This window comes from Magallana gigas, chromosome 7 (assembly GCF_963853765.1).
Source record: "Magallana gigas chromosome 7, xbMagGiga1.1, whole genome shotgun sequence".
Taxonomy (NCBI): domain Eukaryota; kingdom Metazoa; phylum Mollusca; class Bivalvia; order Ostreida; family Ostreidae; genus Magallana; species Magallana gigas.
Window position 1 is genome coordinate 24819902 of NC_088859.1, and position 19907 is coordinate 24839808.

At 32.7% G+C, this 19907-nt stretch overlaps 3 protein-coding genes across 7 annotated transcripts in view; all 3 read right to left on the reverse strand.

Moving 5' to 3' along the window:
• Positions 1-3864: 3864 nt before the first annotated feature.
• On the reverse strand, positions 3865-4967 carry LOC136269838 (allatostatin-A receptor-like). The gene has a single exon (XM_066065215.1). It carries the CDS (start codon positions 4945-4947, stop codon positions 3865-3867), a length of 1083 nt encoding a protein of 360 aa, XP_065921287.1. The 5' UTR covers positions 4948-4967.
• Positions 4968-7228: 2261 nt separating this feature from the next.
• LOC105336328 (allatostatin-A receptor) lies at positions 7229-8415 on the reverse strand. The gene has a single exon (XM_011440585.4). It carries the CDS (start codon positions 8393-8395, stop codon positions 7313-7315), a length of 1083 nt encoding a protein of 360 aa, XP_011438887.3. The 5' UTR covers positions 8396-8415; the 3' UTR covers positions 7229-7312.
• Positions 8416-16209: 7794 nt separating this feature from the next.
• LOC105342138 (allatostatin-A receptor) overlaps positions 16210-19907 on the reverse strand; it is a 43725-nt gene continuing 40027 nt past the window's right edge. For 3 of the 5 annotated variants that reach the window (XM_034456528.2, XM_011449068.4, XM_034456530.2), the window contains one exon: positions 16210-17711. In XM_034456528.2, the coding sequence (XP_034312419.2) occupies positions 16524-17711 (1188 nt within the window). In that variant the 3' untranslated portion in view covers positions 16210-16523. The remainder of the gene's footprint in view (positions 17712-19907) is intronic. The other 2 variants (XM_011449000.4, XM_011449029.4) reach the window with 1 other exon arrangement.

Genomic DNA, 19907 nt, shown 5'->3' on the forward strand with positions numbered 1-19907 from the left:
TCTACACTATGCAACTGTTTTGGACTCGCGCTAGAGGGATAACCTCTACCTTTTTGGACCTGAAATTTACAATGCCCCAGTGGGGCAAGAATCAATGAAATTTACAATTTATGTTCCCCTTACACAAAAGATGCATCGTAAAACATGCTAAATTTAATAAGAATTTGTCAAGTAGTTTTGAAGAAGAAGTTAAAACTGTTCCATTGTTAACACAAGACGCACGACGACGGACAACAACCAATTGCAATTGGTCACCTGACTTGCTCAATTATATTTAGAGCCATTTTAATAAGAGCTTGAACTTTTAAATGGATGTAATTAGTCTGTTTGTCAGAAGAAAGTGTCTAATTGTGATCTACTTCCTGATTTGCAAAAAGAACTCGGTAAATAATATTTAGAGACTGACGAAATAGCAAAACTCTTTTTCTTATTAGAAAATACAATACAGAATAGGAAATCGTCATTAGCAATGTTTTATGTGTGTTATTGTACATTTGTTTATTGGATTTTTTCTCAACATAATAATGATGCAGTTAGTAGAATAAGGAAGTTGTCATTGCCATTGCACATGAACCTGTCAGACGTTTAGCTGATGTTCCCAGCGGAGGACATAATGGCTCTAACGTCTAGTTTAATAACCGGGGAGGAGGTTAATTGATGATTATTAAATTCACTAATCGGTTAGGTCAATAAATCATCGGTCAGGTCAATAAAAAAAAGTTCGTATATATATATATATCAGTTAGGTCAATAAAAAAAAATTCGTATATATATATATATATATATATATATATATATATATATATATATATATATATATATATATTTATATTTATATATATATATGTAGATAAATAAAGCCTACATATATATATATATATAACCTACTTCAAACTTTGACCCCCTTGTGGGCCCAAGAATTGTCCAAGGGACGGTCTAATCAGTTGACTTGCTCCCATCGTTGCGGAAACCTACCCCGTGGGATCACGATTTAATCAAACTCGAATCTATCTTACCGGAAGATGCTTCCATACAAGTTCAATCTTTTCAATTAATTTAATATTAGAATCATATGATAACAAGAACAAATTTTATACAAGTTGAGCTTTATTTTTAAAACCTGCTGACTCAATTATAATCTCAGAGTACCTTATTGTATCTTACATGTTTACATAAATTCAAATTTAATTTAAAGTCGTATTTACATAGTTATCATATTCCCTTGCTTTATTGTAACCAACCATATGAACATGACTTTATATGTTTGCTTTTATTTCAAAGGTGCAGAAGGATGATAAAAATATTAATATCTAATATTTTTTTTATATTTGATATCGATAACGCAACCATTTTTAGGTGTTTATATACTAAAACGATATGTCACATTTTCACCTGATTGCCGGATATAGTTCAAACTCGGTCTGGCGAGAATTTTTATTCACCAATATATGGCAAACGATTTGCTTACTTAAAAACACATTTCGATTCAAAAGTATTTTTAAAGGGCAACTAGTTCAGAAACAATGAACTTATATGGAACGCTATATATCGTCCTATCCAACTTCACAAAATATATATCACAAAATGAAAAGGGACCTTGACAAGTTAGGCAAGTGGTCTAAACAAAAAGGTGGTTGATTTAAATCGTAAGAAAACTATAAATTTAAACTTTTCTAGGAAAAATATTCCTACCCTATTATTAGTCCCCTACCGGTTTCACCGGAGGGGACTTTAGCTTTCCTCTGCGTCCCTCAGTCCGTCTGTCCGTCCGTCTGTCTGTCCCACTTCAGTTTTCCACACTTTTTTTCTTTATGCATTTGAGGAATAATATGAAACTTGCTGAACACCTTCAAAATGTCAAACTACGGATCAAGTTTACACTTTTGTAGTTTCTGATTGACATATTTTCGAGAAAAATTAATTTTTTATATTCCGATTTTTTAATGTTCGGGTTCGTTATCGGGTTCGATGTGTATTCAATAAACGAGGCCAGTATGTAGTCAGTAATAATATCGTGCGTTACTTGTACCATTCCTTTCATCATTTCTAACAAACAAATAAATTCTGTAAAATAGGTGTCAAGCATTGTGTTGTAAATTTAATCGGCAGGGTTTTTTTGTATTATTACAATCGGGTTCGTTGTCGGGTTGGGCTGTTTAACTGTTTGGTTTGATTCGGGGTACAGAAGACGGTAAGAAATGGTATTGTGCATAAATTTTTACCAGCGAATACAGAATAGACTTGGCGAAATTACAGGAGATGAAATAAAGAGTATTATTTTACCTATCTTGTATTTAATTTCTATATCAACTATATAGTTTTCATTTCCTCTGTTCTTTTATCTCCGATTAAAGCATGACATCTCGTTTACATTAGCTCTGAAATAGTTGTGTGCTTGGAAGCTTTCATAGAATAATACAAACCGGTAGGGGACGTGTATTGCTTATGCAATACTCTCAGAATGCTTGTTTAATTTGGAAATAACTGTCCTGATGTTTTACTTTCAAAAAACCACGTTCATTTAGGTTTCAATTTCTAATCTGTTGCCAGGTGGAAACTTTTTAACTCAAGGTATGTATGAAAAGGCTTGCAGACGATAAATATACTGCGTATGCTTAAACACTTTCTTTGTCGAGATGTATTAATAAAATTATATCTGACTTATAAGACCTGTATTAAAATATGGGTATATAATCTGGGACAATTGCACTGATGAGGAATCACCTTTTTTAGAAGATGTTCAAGTTACAGCTGCTAGGATTATTACAGGTCCAAGAATTAACTCCTCCAGATCAAATTTGTATTATGAACTAGGACGGGATAAGTTATCAGAAAGAAAGAAGGTCTAAAATTAATCTTGTTTTATAAGATGGTTAATGGTATGGTGCCAGATTACTTACTAAAACTTTTAGAATCGTTTATTCCACCGGAAAATACTTCTTCCTTGAGAAATCACGATGGTCTAACTTTTGTCATTTCTCAAGCCAGAACTACATCTTACTTAAAAAGTTTTATACCATCTACAATTAAGCTGTGGAATGAACTACCTTTGGACATCAGAAGTCTCCAATCATTGTTTTCTTTTCAAATTCCATTAAGAAACGATATTTTAAAACTCCAAATAAACTTTATAATTTTGGGAATACCAGAAGAAAATATAATTCATTGTCAATTGAGAAACAATGCTAGTAGTTTAAATGGTGAACTTTTTGATGATTTTATTCGAGAAAATTAAAATCGATGAAAGTTCCGGCTATCATACTAAAATGCATATCATTTTTCTATGACAGTCTTAAATTAATTTAATTTAATTAATATTAATGTTAAGCTTACTAAACTTGAAACTTTAGATTTGTTATTTGGAGATGGCGACTTTTCATTTTATGAAAATACTGTACTATATAAATTAGCTCATAAATATATTGTAAAATCTAAGAGAGTTAGCTAAAATTATCATAACTATAGCTATTCATCAAATACATTTACGCGAAAGTAGTATGCTTATGCTTTAACTGTAATATTTAAGTTTTTTATTATTTGGATTTTTTAATTTCTTTTTTCCACAAACCGGTTTTTGATTTTCTGTTTTTCTCATCTGAATATATAATTTTATGCTACATCATACTATTTTATAGCAAAACTGTATTATTTCGTTTGTCATTTAAATCTTACACTTTATTTGTATTACCTTGCACCTTATGGAAAAAGCTTGCATAGGCATTGCCTGCTGCCTATTCCATTTATGTAAATATCTATATTTGCATAATACAATATGTCAACAACAAATCAACTCAAATGTTTCAACTTTATTTTCATTTACATGTATGCATCTATATAAAAAAAGAGTGCTTTCCTTTTCTTAACTTACACAATATCTGTGATTTTAGTATCATTGATTTCTTTATTGCAGTTAATTATAACGGTTTCCAATCTTCCTCCTCTGGGTTGGTCCTTTTTAATGCATGTCCAACTCCTGGAGTTTGATAAACAACTTCGAAAATTTCCTTGAAATTTCTCGGACAGGAAAACATATAAGATTGGATTAATACAGCTGTTTATATATGCAAGACAATTGGCGAACATCATTACTGCAGTAAACCCTATCGTTGCTTCAAAATCTATGAAGTTCTTAATAATCAGAATAGCATGGATCGGTAGCCAGCATAAGGCAAATGCAATCACACAACTGATGATCATCCGAGTCGCCTGTCGCTTGGCCTGCATGCTTCTCCGGTGTCGTCGCAAGGATAAAGGGGTTCTAAGGCGTAGATGTTTGACAAGAGATCCGTACAGCGTACAAATAAGAGTCAGTGGAAAAGCATAGCCAAAGATAAAGAAACAGCCGTAGAACACCTGTAAGACACGTTTGTTGTAAAGACCGGCTAGATTGAGGCATGCTGACCGGTCAAAGCCCTCCCATTGGTACCTGATAACTCCGAATTGCAAAAGAACAGGAATATTACCACAAATGATTATTGCCCATGTTGCATACACCATGAGGAAAGTGTTTCGCCGGGTTCTTATTTTTTTGGATGCCATAGGGTGCACAACAGCGAGGCATCTATCTAAAGACAAAAGCACCAGTGTCCAAACGCTGGCATATGCAAAGACATGTGTGGTGAAGTTTACAACTTTACACCAGATATTTCCGAAAGGCAAATCCGACATTGCATAGTGGACTGCCGTGTGTGGAACACACGAAAGTACAAATAGCAAGTCAGCAAGTGCAAGGAAAAATATCAGAATGTTGGTTGGTTGGTTCAGTTTTTCTTTGAACGAGATCAAATATATGACCATCGTGTTTCCTATCATTCCAAAAAGTACCAACAGTCCAAAAATGACTGGAATGAAATACTTTACAAAGTTTTCGAAATCCAGATATGCACTGATGTCGAGTCCGCTCTCTTCCTGATGGATTGTTCCGTTTTGATACGAGACGTTCAACATCTTTTTTTTGGTTGGTCAGGGCAACTTTAAATAAAGAACTCTACTTAATAAAAACATGGTGTTTTTTTTAAAGATTTAATGCATTCAAATGCTTAAAATTATAGCAATACATTGAAAACAACAATTTGCTTACCTGATGAGATGACAAATGAACGCTTTCTCAGCCAGTGGTATTTATATATATAAATATGCGATAAAATAATTTACTAGTGTCTACCCAAACTCGCAATACTTTCTTGCGATTGCTTATCAAAAGTAACCAATCATAGCATTTCATTTGCTATGTATATACATGTAAATTTAATACGTGTAATACCGCACTTGTAGAATGAACATTTTAAAACCAAGACATTGTAATAGCATTGTAATAGCGGATTTCACGACTCCAAATGAAATTTTTACATATAGCAATAAAGAATTCGAAATCGAATGTCATAACGGATATAATACCATGTTGTTTTTATGTACTATTGTATCACTTAACTAAGTTTTTAATTTTTTATTTGAAATTTTAATGAAATATACATAGAAATGTCGAGTCAAAAACATTTTATTTGTATTTACCGATTTGTTTGTATGAAACCAAATGTTGACTCTTGATATGTAATATTTCTAAGTATAATAACTAAATATCAAAATGCCTTTTTACATATAAAGTGATCATTGTATGTGCCCCTAAATGGCTTTTAATATATTGTTTTCAAGATATTCGTAAAATATTTTGTCGAAAAATTTTTTGCAATGTCCATGGATCTACAAGCGAATTATGTAGTCTCACGACCTTTCAATGATAGTTTTTGCGATAAATCTAATATATTTTTATTGAATAGTAAAAAAAATCCTTACCGGTTTACGGTTTTCCGGTTTACGACCGATGCTTTTACGAGGGATGGATGGCCGTGGTGATTTTTTTTAGACCTTTTTAAATATTCATAAGACAAGGAGCGCTGTCTATAAATATAGTTATCAAACTGACAAATTTTAAAGCGCTAAAATATTTGAAATTTTTCATTACGAAATAATAGTTTATGACCAAAATTATTTTAATTGAAATTTCAAGATATAATATGGGTAATTTGTTGACCATCCAGCCTCCTTTACAATTTTTGACTTACAAGTATAAATTTAAATCATTCTGTAAATTGTGTTGACCCTCTGTGATATATGTAGATTATGAGACTTATTTCAGAGGGAAATGCATCACCTGTAATATCCTTTATCACTGCATTTTAAGTCACATCCTTAATTTTTGTTGTATTTTCTTAAAAGCTAAATGATGCAAAAAAAAGCTACGCGGGAGTGATGATACAACGATAACCCTACACCACGAAAGATAACTCGTGCAATATTTGTATATCAGCCCCGATACATGTGTTTTGGACTAGGTGAAACAGCTGTTTAGAGCTAGGGCTGTATCGCATTCACGGCTGAGATCACTCTGTCTCGCCCTGTAACTAAGGGGGTATATCGTCCTCTAATATTATAGTAATTTATTTAAAAATATGTGTTCATATGGCCTAAATTTTTTAATAAAGTACATGTAATTCGTGGTTTTGTGTTTAATTCTACTTAAATATAGCCATCTGATTAAATTTACTTACTTCAATGGTTAATATGATTTTTTGAAATTCCACCAAATGTAATGTATTTTAAAACTCCAAAAAAACTTTATAATTTTGGGAATACCAGAAGAAAATATAATTCATTGTCAATTGAGAAACAATGCTAGTAGTTTAAATGGTGACCTTTTGATGATTTTATTCGAGATAATTAAAATCGATGAAAGTTGCGGCTATCATACGAAAATGCATATCATTTTTCTTTGACAGTCTTAAATATAATGAAGAAAAAAACAGTCTTTTTTAATAAATATTAATGTTAAGCTTACTAAACTTGAAACTTTAGATTTGTTATTTGGAGATGGCGACTTTTCATTTGATGAAAATACTGTACTATATAAATTAGCTCATAACTATATTGTAAAGTCTAAGAGAGTTAGCTAAATTTATCATAACTATAGCTATATATCAAACACATTTACGCGAAAGTAGTATGCTTATGCTTTAATTGTAATATTTAATTTTTTTATTATTTGGATTTTGTAATTTCTTTCTTCCACAAACCGGTTTTTGCTTTTTTGTTTTTCTCATCTAAATATATAGTTTTATGCTACATCATACTATACCTTACATATACTTTATGGAAAAAGCTTACATAGGCATTGCCTGCTGCCTAATCCATTTATGTAAATATCTATATTTGCATAATACAATATGTCAACAACAAATCAACTCAAATGTTTCAACTTTATTTTCATTTACATGTATGCATCTATATAAAAAAAGAGTGCTTTCCTTTTCTTAACTTACACAATATCTGTGATTTTAGTATCATTGATTTCTTTATTGCAGTTAATTATAACGGTTTCCAATCTTCCTCCTCTGGGTTGATCCTTTTTAATGCATGTCCAACTCCTGGAGTTTGATAAACAACTTCGAAAATTTCTTTGAAATTTCTCGGACAGGAAAAAATATAAGATTGGATTTATACAGCTGTTTATATATGCAAGACAATTGGCGAACATCATTACTGCAGTAAACCCTATCGTTGCTTCAAAATCTATGAAGTTCTTAATAATCAGAATAGCATGGATCGGTAGCCAGCATAAGGCAAATGCAATCACAAAACTGATGATCATCCGAGTCGCCTGTCGCTTGGCCCGCATGCTTCTCCGGTGTCGTCGCAAGGACAAAGGGGTTCTAAGGCGTAGATGTTTGACAAGAGATCCGTACAGCGTACAAATAAGAGTCAGTGGAAAAGCATAGCCAAAGATAAAGAAACAGCCGTAGAACACCTGTAAGACACGTTTGTTGTAAAGACCGGCCAGATTGAGGCATGCTGACCGGTCAAAGCCCTCCCATTGGTACCTGATAACTCCGAATTGCAAAAGAACAGGAATATTACCACAAATGATTATTGCCCATGTTGCATACACCATGAGGAAAGTGTTTCGCCGGGTTCTTATTTTTTTGGATGCCATAGGGTGCACAACAGCGAGGCATCTATCTAAAGACAAAAGTACCAGTGTCCAAACGCTGGCATATGCACAGACATGTGTGGTGAAGTTTACAACTTTACACCAGATATTTCCGAAAGGCCAATCCGACATTGCATAGTGGACTGCCGTGTATGGAACACACGAAAGTACAAATAGCAAGTCAGCAAGTGCAAGGAAAAATATCAGAATGTTGGTTGGTTGGTTCAGTTTTTCTTTGAACGAGATCAAATATATGACCATCGTGTTTCCTATCATTCCAAAAAGTACCAACAGTCCAAAAATGACTGGAATGAAATACTTTACAAAGTTTTCGAAATCCAGATATGCACTGATGTCGAGTCCGCTCTCTTCCTGATGGATTGTTCCGTTTTGATACGAGACGTTCAACATCTTTTTTTTGGTTGGTCAGGGCAACTTTAAATAAAGAACTCTACTTAATAAAAACAAGTTTTTTTTTAAAGATTTAATGCATTCAATTGCTTAAAATTATAGCAATACATTGAAAACAACAATTTGCTTACCTGATGAGATGACAAATGAACGCTTTCTCCGCCAGTGGTATTTATATATATAGATATGCGATAAAATAATTTACAAGTGTCTACCCAAACTCGCAATACTTTCTTGCGATTGCTTATCAAAAGTAACCAATCATAGCATTTCATTTGCAATGTATATACATGTAAATTTAATACGTGTAATACCGCACTTGTTGAATGAACATTTTAAAACCAAGACATTGTAATAGCATTGTAATAGCGGATTTCACGACTCCAAATGAAATTTTTTACGTATAGCAATAAAGAACACGAAATCGAATGTCATAACGGATAATACCATGTTGTTTTAATGTACTATTGTATCACGTAACTAAGTTTTTAATTTTTTTATTTGAAATTTTAATGAAATATACATAGAAATGTTCGGTTTTACAAGTCGAGTCAAAAACATTTTATTTGTATTTACCGATTTGTTTGTATGAAACCAAATGTTGACTCTTGATATGTAATATTTCTAAGTATAATAACTAAATATCAAAATGCCTTTTTACATATAAAGTGCTCATTGTATGTGCCCCTAAATGGCTCTTAATATATTGTTTTCAAGATATTCGTAAAATATTTTGTCGAAAAATTCTTTGCAATGTCCATGGATCTACAAGCGAATTATGTAGTCTTACGATCTTTCAATGATAGTTTTTGCGATAAATCTAATATATTTTTATTGAATAGTAAAAAAAATCCTTACCGGTTTACGGTTTTCCGGTTTACGACCGATGCTTTTACGAGGGATGGCTGGCCGTGTTGATTTTTTATTTTTAGACCTTTTTTAATATTCATAAGAAAAGGAGCGCGGTCTATAAATATAGTTATCAAACTGACAAATTTTAAAGCGCTAAAATGTTTGAATTTTTTCCATTACGAAATAATAGTTTATGACCAAAATTATTATAATTAAAATTTCAAGATAGAATATGGGTAATTTGTTGACCATCCAGCCTCCTTTACAATTTTTGACTGTACAAGTATAAATTTAAATCATTCTGTAAATTGTGTTAACCCTCTGTGATATATGTAGATTATGAGACTTATTTCAGCGGGAAATGCATCACCTGTAATATCCTTTATCACTGCATTTTAAGTCACATCCTTAATTTTTGTTGTATTTTCTTAAGCTAAATGATGCAAAAGAAAGCTACTTGGTAGTGATGATGCAACGATAATCCTAGTACACCACGAAAGATAACTCGTGCAATATTTGTGTATCAGCCCCGATACATGTGTTTTGGACTAGGTGAGACAGGTGTTTAGAGCTAGGGCTCTACCGCCCTCACGACTGAGTTCACTCTTTCTTGTCCTGTAACTAAGGGGGTGTATCGCCTTCAAATTTGAACGTAATTTATATGAAAATATGTGTTCATAAGGCCTAAAATTTTGAATAAAGTGTATTTAATCCGTGGTTTTGTGATTAATTCTACTTAAATATACCCATCTGATTAATTTTACTTACTTCAATGGATTCTTATAATGATTTTTTGAAATTCCGCCAAATGTAATGAGTATCTAAAGGGATCTCGTTTCCTGCAATTCGTTAGAATTCGTAATAAAACAACACAAACACTGCAAGAAAAACTGAGAGAAACGTTAAAATTCTTTACAACTGGTTTTCAGTAGTATGTAAAGAATCTAGAAAATGTACGAAATTCCGCCACCTGAATTGAATATGTACCATGCAAGGTTTTTCTTTTCAGGAAGAAGACGTGACGGTTCCGAATACGAACCAGAGACTCTGAGAGAATATTTCGGGAGCTTCGCTCGTCACCTTCGTGAACATGGCTATCGGCACAACATTGTTGAATCAATGGTTTTCTCATCGAAGGGAAGTCCTCATGTCAAAACGTAAACAGTTGAAGTCTGAGGGAAAAGGAAACAGAAAACGCAAAACCCTTGCACAAGACGACTTCATTAAATTGAGAGAATCTGCCAGTTAGGATGAGGTAAGTCAGTGCAAATATTTGTTGTTTTGTTTTTTGGGTTCCGCCAGTCCACCGTTTTATCGCTGAAAAGCGTGTCGGTAGAAAATAGCCCGTTTTACACACACACCCACATACAGGAGCATAAGCAAAAGGTATACATGTGAATCTTCACAATGTACATGTAGCAGTGGGCGATAACCTGACGGCAGTTGGCAGATAGAAGTTTTCTGTTGCATATTAAATTCCTTGAATGAAAAACAAATTCACTGTGTCTTAAGACTAAGATTGTGAACTCATAGACATTGTAAAATGCTTTTCAAGAGCAATATAAGAAAATACATGTAGTAGCAAGTCCACATACCGTACGCTCCCTCGGGTAACGTAACTTAAAAAACACTCGGAAATTTTTGTTCAAAGTGCTTTATATTTGGGACCAAGTCAACGCACTTTGAACAATTGTTTTTTAAGAGTGCGTATTAATTGTACATCAACATAGTTATCATCAAGATACTTGGCGCACTTTGAAAAAAATATGTATAAATCACAAAATATGGACTTGGTTCCTAACTTACATGTATTTTATATTTAATCGATAAAGTGTTCATATTTCTTTGTAAACCCTTTTTTCTATGGTCTAGCATCATCGGGAACGGGCAGGTGACAACCAAAGATACCGCCAAATTCTGATATATTATTTAAATTCAACAGAGTTTAGGCAAAAGCAAGCTGACAAATCAATAGCTTCACCCGTGTATAATGCAAAATCTGAAGGTTTCTAAGCATTAATCTACTTCTCAAATTCAAGTCAAATAAATTATTTTGATATAAAAACTATATCATGTTCAGCCGTTTAAGCAATACGCACATTTTAGCATTTATGTTAAAAATATATCATACAGGTATGTATTTATTTGATATACTCTGTCATCATGTTTGTTCATAAGCTTATTAATGACATTTAAATATAGGTCAGCTATTGTTTTGATAAAATCGATCATTCCCTAACAATCTCACAAGTTCCCTCTTCAATATCCCATCCAGCTTGTACATTTTAGATTCATGAGAATGAAGCAAAACCCGACTTTGCTGGAATATTCATGGAAATATTCAAAGAAAAAACTCTGTATAGGCACACTAAACAATAGGGCAAATGCATCATGGGCCTGTTAAGAAAAGGAATGTCATTTAATTTCGCCCCCCCCCCCCACCCTCCGAGGTTGATCGGGTATATCCAACCAGCAAAATATGCATCAATTGAATACATTTTTACTAATGGCGACCAAATACTTTCAGGGTAAATTTTAAGTCCGATTTATAGCTCCCAATAGAATATTAAATAAAAAAAAATAATCAGTTTTTAAATATTATGCATACTCTAGAGCAACTTTATTCGTTACGAAATTATCTCCTTTTGTTTTTGTATTGGTGTTTCTTAAATTTTCGTCTACCCTTACGTAGGACTATTCCCTTCGACCGTTGCGTAGGTATATACCAGTTGATTTAGTTGATTTTCGACCGAGGCTTTTTTGTTGCAATGTCTTCTAATACATTTACTGTTATAATACATGTACCTAAACGCTAAAAAAATTGAGGCCAAAAAATTTTAAGTCCGATTTATAGCTCCCAATAGAATATTAAATAAAAAAAAAATAATCAGTTTTTAAATATTATGCATAGTTACTCTAAAGCAACTTTATTCGTTACGAAATTATCTCCTTTTGTTTTTGTATTGGTGTTTCTTAAATTTTCGTCTACCCTTGCGTAGGACTATTTCCTTCGACCGTTGCGTAGGTATATACCAGTTGATTTAGTTGATTTTCGACCGAGGCTTTTTTGTTGCAATGTCTTCTAATACATTTACTGTTATAATACATGTACCTAAACGCTAAAAAATTGAGGCCAAAAAACACTGTTTATTAACATTTAATCGTACAATTGCTGAAAATAACATAAATTTAAGTAATAATGAATCATGATTTAAGTATTATTAGGGGATCAGAGAATGATTCACTATTTGTTAAATGAAACTGGGTATTTTGTTTAGCTAGAATTGCTAAAATATCGGAATTTGTCGTTAAAACGATCTATCTGTTAGCGAACAATGTTTGGACACTGCCTATGCACATTATTTAGAATTGTTATATAGAATATTAAATAAAAAAATAATCATGCACGACAAATATGATTTTGTAGGTAAATTAACACTTTTCCACTGCGTTTATAAACAACACTCACTTTATTATGTAATGGAAGTCATGCTGTTTTCCTACGTGCATGTAAAGGTCGGTAAAAGCAAATATAACGCAAAAAAGTATGAATGGCTATAAATTAATCGGTAGATGAAAATATGTACGAATAAGTTTGTTTAACATGTTATCAAGACTTAGTATGGAACGGCATCGCTGCTTTATAGCATAAAACTACAGCTACGTAACTATGTCAAATTATCATTACATTATGTCAAAGTCCATTACGTGGTGGGAATATATCTTAAATTTTTATCAAATCATTATAACGTGATGTCAAAAGCACGTTAGGTGAAGTAAACATGCCTGTACATAATGTCAACTTTATGTTGTGATGTAAATTCATCCTTACGTTAACGTTATGCCAACTTTGTACAACCAAAGGTCAATACATCATGACATTATTTCGACACTGTCAACATTTTATTACGTGCCATCAATGTATCCCTACATTATATCAAGACCGCAGTACATATCGCGATTCTATACTTACATTATGTCAACATTTTGTAATATGTTATCAATATATCATTACATTTTATCAAGACTTTAATACATGATGTTAACACATCCTTTTATGATGTCAACACTTTATCACTTTATGTCAAAAGTACATTACTTGATGCGAAAATATCTTGACGTTTTGTCTAAACTTTATTACGTGATGTGAATAAATCTTTACATTAGGCCAATTCTCTATTCCGTGATGAATACGCACCATTACTTTAAGTCGAAACATCATTCCGTTATACAAACACGAAATTCTTGGCCTTTATATAAATTCAAAATTTACAACATAACACATACATAGAAACGGTACGCCGATTTACCCAAATGGAACCAGAAAAACCACAACAGTAGATACTATAGTAAGAAGCAGTGATTTAACCATACTAGAATGAAAATATTTACAAGCCTACGTATGCTCCTCTGAAAGCTGTAATGAACTTAGTTGCTGCCAATTTAATTTCCCGAGAGTGAATGAACATCTTCATATTTAAACATTGAATAGTATAATTATATAGTTTAGATAGACCAAGGTTACAAGAATAAGACTTAAAATGCAAGTCTTCTCGTGCCCATCGGCCCTTGAATACTTATAATGAAATGCATGTAAAATCTAAAATTAACCCTTATAAAGATATTATATTTATATGCCATAGTTATTATTACAATCAAGAACTAACTCGGACGTTTTGTAGACCCATAACCTTTTTTTTTTAATGTACATTGTAGCTTTAAATACGCTTGACCAATTTGTTTTATGTTAACTCCAAAAAACGGTCATCTTCTCAACTGCATCTTCAAAAATCGAATTGTGTGTCAATAAAAAATGAGCAATAGTGTGTAGTTTGTTCTGATATTAAGACATACAAATGTATTCTCTCAATATAATCGTCTACGTCGCTATTTTTGTATCAACAACACATTCCCATACTTGTGGTGTTTACTACCCGGAGGATTGCCTAACGTCATAACCTTTTGCTTTAAAAACAGGTGATGCTTTATTAAATACATCTACTTCGGGACATTACTATGTTTGTTACTTCCACTCGCTTCCACGCTTCAGTAACCTAGTTTTTAAGATTTTCCTGTGTAATATTCTAAATCACTTTACCACCCATAATGTAGATTATGTCGCAGATTTAAATTTAAAATAAAGGAAAACACACAGATGTATAGTTAATAGACTGCAAATCACGTTAACTGTCAAGAAGATAATCCTGACGACGCGATGAAAATATTTTTAAATTCGAATCATTAGTAACATTGTATAAATAGTGCCTGTTTGGGAGGGTAACAGTTGAAATTGACACCCCGAGGAAACCATTGTCAACCGACGCGAAGCGGAGGTTGACAATGGTTTTCGAGGGGTGTCAATTTCAACTGTTATCCTCCCAAACAAGCACTATTTATTTTATTATACTGAATGTCTTAATATTAGAGAATTTTTTACTGCTTTTATATAGAAATGACGTGAATTCTACGCCGAATCGTAGGCGCATAATTTACGCGCATGTAATAATTCGTTGTGTTACCCGTTGCTAAGTGTGTTTCTAACGCTGAGGGTAATAGAACGGATTGTCAACTGTGTTTTAACCAATCAGATTTCAGTATTTAACATGAAAGTATAATAATATCAACTGTTTCCTCGTTTTAATCAATTAAAACAAAAGAGCATTGGCAACTTTATGCTTGTCGACAAAACCATGTCACTTATTGTTCGTGTCGTTAGCCATTGTTAGTACTCTAAATATTCAGTTTACTGGCTTAGTATGTATATATTAGATCCTACACTTTATATATGCTAGTATATATATATATATATAGAGAGAGAGAGAGAGAGGAGAGAGAGAGAGAGAGATAGAGTGCTCAAACACTACATTTTCGATATCGAAGATAAATATTGATATTGGTCAGCAATCTGGTCATATACATACAGTAGTCTGCTTTCTTTGATCACACATTGTTGACGTCGGGTAAGGGAAGAGACGATTGCTTACAGCTTGTAAATATCGTAGAATCGTGTTTATTGCTGGAAACTGGCTTGTTTAGAAATCATTCTCCCTTTATAGTCCATGAATATGAAAGAAATTTATATATGCAGATGTCAGAACTGTTTTTGACCAACATAGTTTGTTGTGTCCACCAGTTTTATTTATAATTGTTCGTAAGCAGACATATTAAATCGAAGAGTCTTTATTTGACATGTACTTGTAATCAAATGCAGACTCCCATCCTTATGGATCATCTGGTGTATAACATTCAAGATTATTTCATGTTAATTGAATAATTGTTCTTTTAATAAATTTGGCAAATAAAAACACCAATTGATTTTTTACGAATGATAAGTTATTGACAGCCTCGGTGTTTCATTGATGTGATTGTTTTACAATCCAATTCCTATCTGTAAAAATTGATCGTGCATAATAAGTTTTTGTAAACAAAAAGATGCAGTGTCTACAAATAATACCATTGAATGATATTTATATTTCTGGGGTCTTAAATAATTAGAGGTCGTTCACATTCCCGGGTGACATATCTCTCAATCTTGACGAGGTGCGTGAAAAAAAAAGTAAATTATATAAGCCTTTAAGGTCAGACGCGACCTAAATGTATCTTCCATTATTCTTTTAAAAAAACTTTTGTTAAGATTTCCGCTGTGATTCCATAATCATATTTCATGTTACATGATAGTTTTCTAGTTTGAATGGAAAAAATATAGACTAAGTACAACTTTATTTATTATAAGCATTAAATTGCAATCTGCCTGCTATTGAAAGGAAAATCCAAAATATTCCAACATAAAAAAAAAACGCCTGGTAATATACCATGAATGTTTGGTCATTTACATCTTTCTACGAAGATATCTAAAATTGAGGTACGTCTCCTGTGTCCTTAACAGATATAACGCTGCTCACATTCATTTTATTCTCCCTTGTTTAGGAAGGAAATTAATGCGTCGTCATTAAAATCGGAAATTTAGGTCCAGTAGTTTATTCACTTATTACAAGGAAAGCATAAGTTACAAAGTTTACGAGATAAAAGATACTTAACAACACAAAAGATATTTTAGTGACAATTTTAGCAGCAAACTAAACTCAATGGAAAACAACACAAAAGTCACATGTAAATGATACATGTGTTGTCAATGGTATACTAGTATATATTCATACCCATAATGCACCAAATGCACTGTCAACCATCTTTATGGATTGCCACAGTATAAGTACGAAAATGTCTGCATGGCGAATTTTTTTTTTCGGAAACACTGTTACAGTGTAGGTCGTGCATGTTACAATTCAGTGAGCGCTTTCAGTTCAATACATTCACCAACATTGCAATTTTTGTCTTTGCCATTTTCACTTTTACTTTTTGAACTGCCATTGTTAAGCAACGTATCTCTGGTTTCCATTCCTCTGACGTTTGTTTTCTCGTGTGCGTATTTGCTACAAGGTTCTGGTAGACAGCAAAGTAATCGACGAAAACTTCGTCTGAAATTTTCAGACAAAAATGCATACAAAATGGGATTGACACAACTGTTCATGTATGCTAAGCAGTTGGCGGCCATATTAATAGAAGAAGTCTCAGTAGTAAGTTCATAGTCGGGGTCAAAATGTTGAACCAAAAAGATCACTTGAATAGGAAGCCAACACAGAGCAAATATCAGAACTACGATGACAACCATTTTAGTGACCCTCTTTTTGGCTCTGATGCTGTCGGCTCGCTGACTACCCCCCGGTACAACACCATAAAGAAGTCGCTTCAATAGGAACCCGTACAGTAGGCAAATCAGCATCAGCGGTATCATGTATCCAAACGCGAAGAAACACACGTAGAAGACTTTTTGCTTCATTTTATTTCTCATACCATCAAGATTCAAGCATGCCGATCGCTGAAAACCCATCCAGTTGTAGTAAACTACGCCATATTGTAAGAAAATGGGCACATTTCCGCAACAGATGAAGGTCCAAGTAATGTATACGAGAAGATAAGTATTACGTCGGTTGCGCAGGCGCATCGATGGTATCGGATGTACGACTGCTAAGTATCTATCGAGGGAAAGCAATACCAAGGTCCAGACACTAGCGTACGCAGAGACATGCATCAAATAATTGGCGATTTTGCACCAGATGTCACCAAACGGCCAGATCCACATTGCGTAGCTGGCTGCCGTAAACGGAACACAAAAGATGATAAAGAATAAGTCCGCCACGGCCAAACTGACAATCAGAATGTTGGTGGTATTTTGCATTTGTTTGTAAGACCAAACAACAAATATGACTAAGATATTTCCTACGAATCCCAGGATGACTATCAATCCAAATATCATGGGTATGATGATTTGCACAAGATGTTCAAACCTTAAAAAAGCTTCCATGTTCAAGTACTCGTCCGTACGGTTGCACAAAGTCAGATTTTCACAAGATGTGTTTGGATACATGGTTGTGAAATTAGATAGGTTTCCAACAATGTTACTCATCTGAAAAGAGAATTTATGAACAATATGTAGCAATTTTTAGCACATGTGATCTAGCTTTATGTAAGTAATATTCGCTCAATTCTGTGTCATTAAAATATTCAAAATAGTTTGCTTATAACATTAATGTAATGCTGTTCCAACAAACCCCCACCGAAAAAAAACACCTTAAAAACACAACAAAAAACAACGAAACGTTTCTGTCATGCAATCAATTTTTTTCGAACTTAATTTAAAAAGTCTATATGATTGATGCATACAACATTTAAATATTGTATGCCACAAATCAACTTTTTTAAATCTTAATACACGTATGCTTATTTTGATCAGACAATAAACTACATGTATATTGTTTTGCCGATTCGAGAAGAAAAACTTTTTATCATTTTTATAATATTTCTTTAAGTCTGAGAGTTAAGAAGTAAAGCACCAGGTAAATGTTCAAGAATACAAAACTTGCCCAACAAAATTTACAAGTCAAATTACCCCATTATTTTTGTACTATACATTGTACTTACCAACATGTATAATGCAAATTGTGCTAATTTTAAAGTTAATAGTCTAAACAGTCAGTCGTCCCCAGTTATGAAAAGCCGTGGTTTAAAGGGGCGTGGTCACGATTTTGGTCAAAAGTTATTTTTCCGATTTTAATATTCACAATGCTTCAGAAAGGCATTTTTAATAGGCAACCGAAATTTGACTGTCATTTGTTGAGTTATAAGCAAGTTACAGATCTTGAAATTCTTTGTTATGTAAACAAAGCGTTTGTTTAAATTTTGAACGTTGAAGTAAAAATTTCAGTTTTAAACCTAAAACGAATGTATTAAACGTTAGGAACTGTTTATCTATGCTTAACATAAATAAAAAGATAGACAAATAAACTGGAAAAAGATTTTTACTGGTATATTGAACCTAAACAAAAACAGGGCATGAGCCTTGTTTACATGACAAAGAATTGTGAGCTTATAACTCTACGAGTGACTCTCAAATTTTATTTGATCATTAGAAATGCATTTCTAAAGCATTGTAAATAGTAAAAACATAAAAATAGAATTTGACCAAAACCGTGACCATGCCCTTTTAAAGTCTGAACGTATACTTTTGGAAAAGTTTGACCTAAATTAGACTTTGTACACTCATACATGTAAATAAGTCTTAATTAGGTCTGACTTTAATATATGTCCACTCATAATCAATCTTAAGTCTGACTTTGTCCACTCATAAATATTTAAGTCTTAATTAAGTCTGACTTTCTACACTTCTTATAAATCATTCTTTAAGTGAATTAAGTCAACTTTTTACATGCATCAATCCATCTGAATTCTGACTTTGTACACTCTTAAATGAGTCTTAATCAAGTCTGACTTTGTACTCTCATATCAGTCTTAGAAAAGCCTGACTTTGTAAACTCGTGATATGGTTATAGACATCTGTAAATTCGTGATATGGTTATAGACATCTGTAAACTCGTGATATGGTTATAAGACACCTGTTACTTACGAGGCTTAGATCTAAAAACCAAAGATTGTGAAGCAGATTTAGTAACATTTGAACATAAACCATTTTTTAAGCACACATAAGATTTAATTAAAATGCTGTCACAATGTTCACTTTAACTTTCCAGTGATAGTTTAGAAAGGTTAATTTTTTTTTTCAAGAGTCCAGTCAAGAGACAATTTATATTCGTCTCCCTTGTTCTTGCAATGTAGACGAATCTTTTATGAATATAAACCTTAGCTTTACCTTAACATAATATTTGACGTTCCAGATCATCTGATTTAGCAAAAACCGTAAATTGAAATGATATTGTTTTATAAAATAATATGTTATTGATGGTTTATTTTGTTCAATGAAGAAGTTTCTAGTAGTTATATAATGACATGGTTAGAAGATAAACAGTCTTTCTTTGGTTCAATGTTAAAACGAACATAATAAATAAATCATAATATGAAACTGTACAATTCATGTTTTTTCCCTTGATAACAGTACATCGACTCAATTTGACTGCCATGTCATAATAGTATTGTGACATTCCTATTTAATGTATCAAATTATCACAGAATACCGTATCATATAAAATACTCGCATGCTCCTTAACTTGAGGACCCTTTCCAGATTAAATACTTGAGAATTGTAACTTCATGGTTATTTGTACATGGAATTAGAATGATCTGCCTTATGATCCTAACATAATGAACT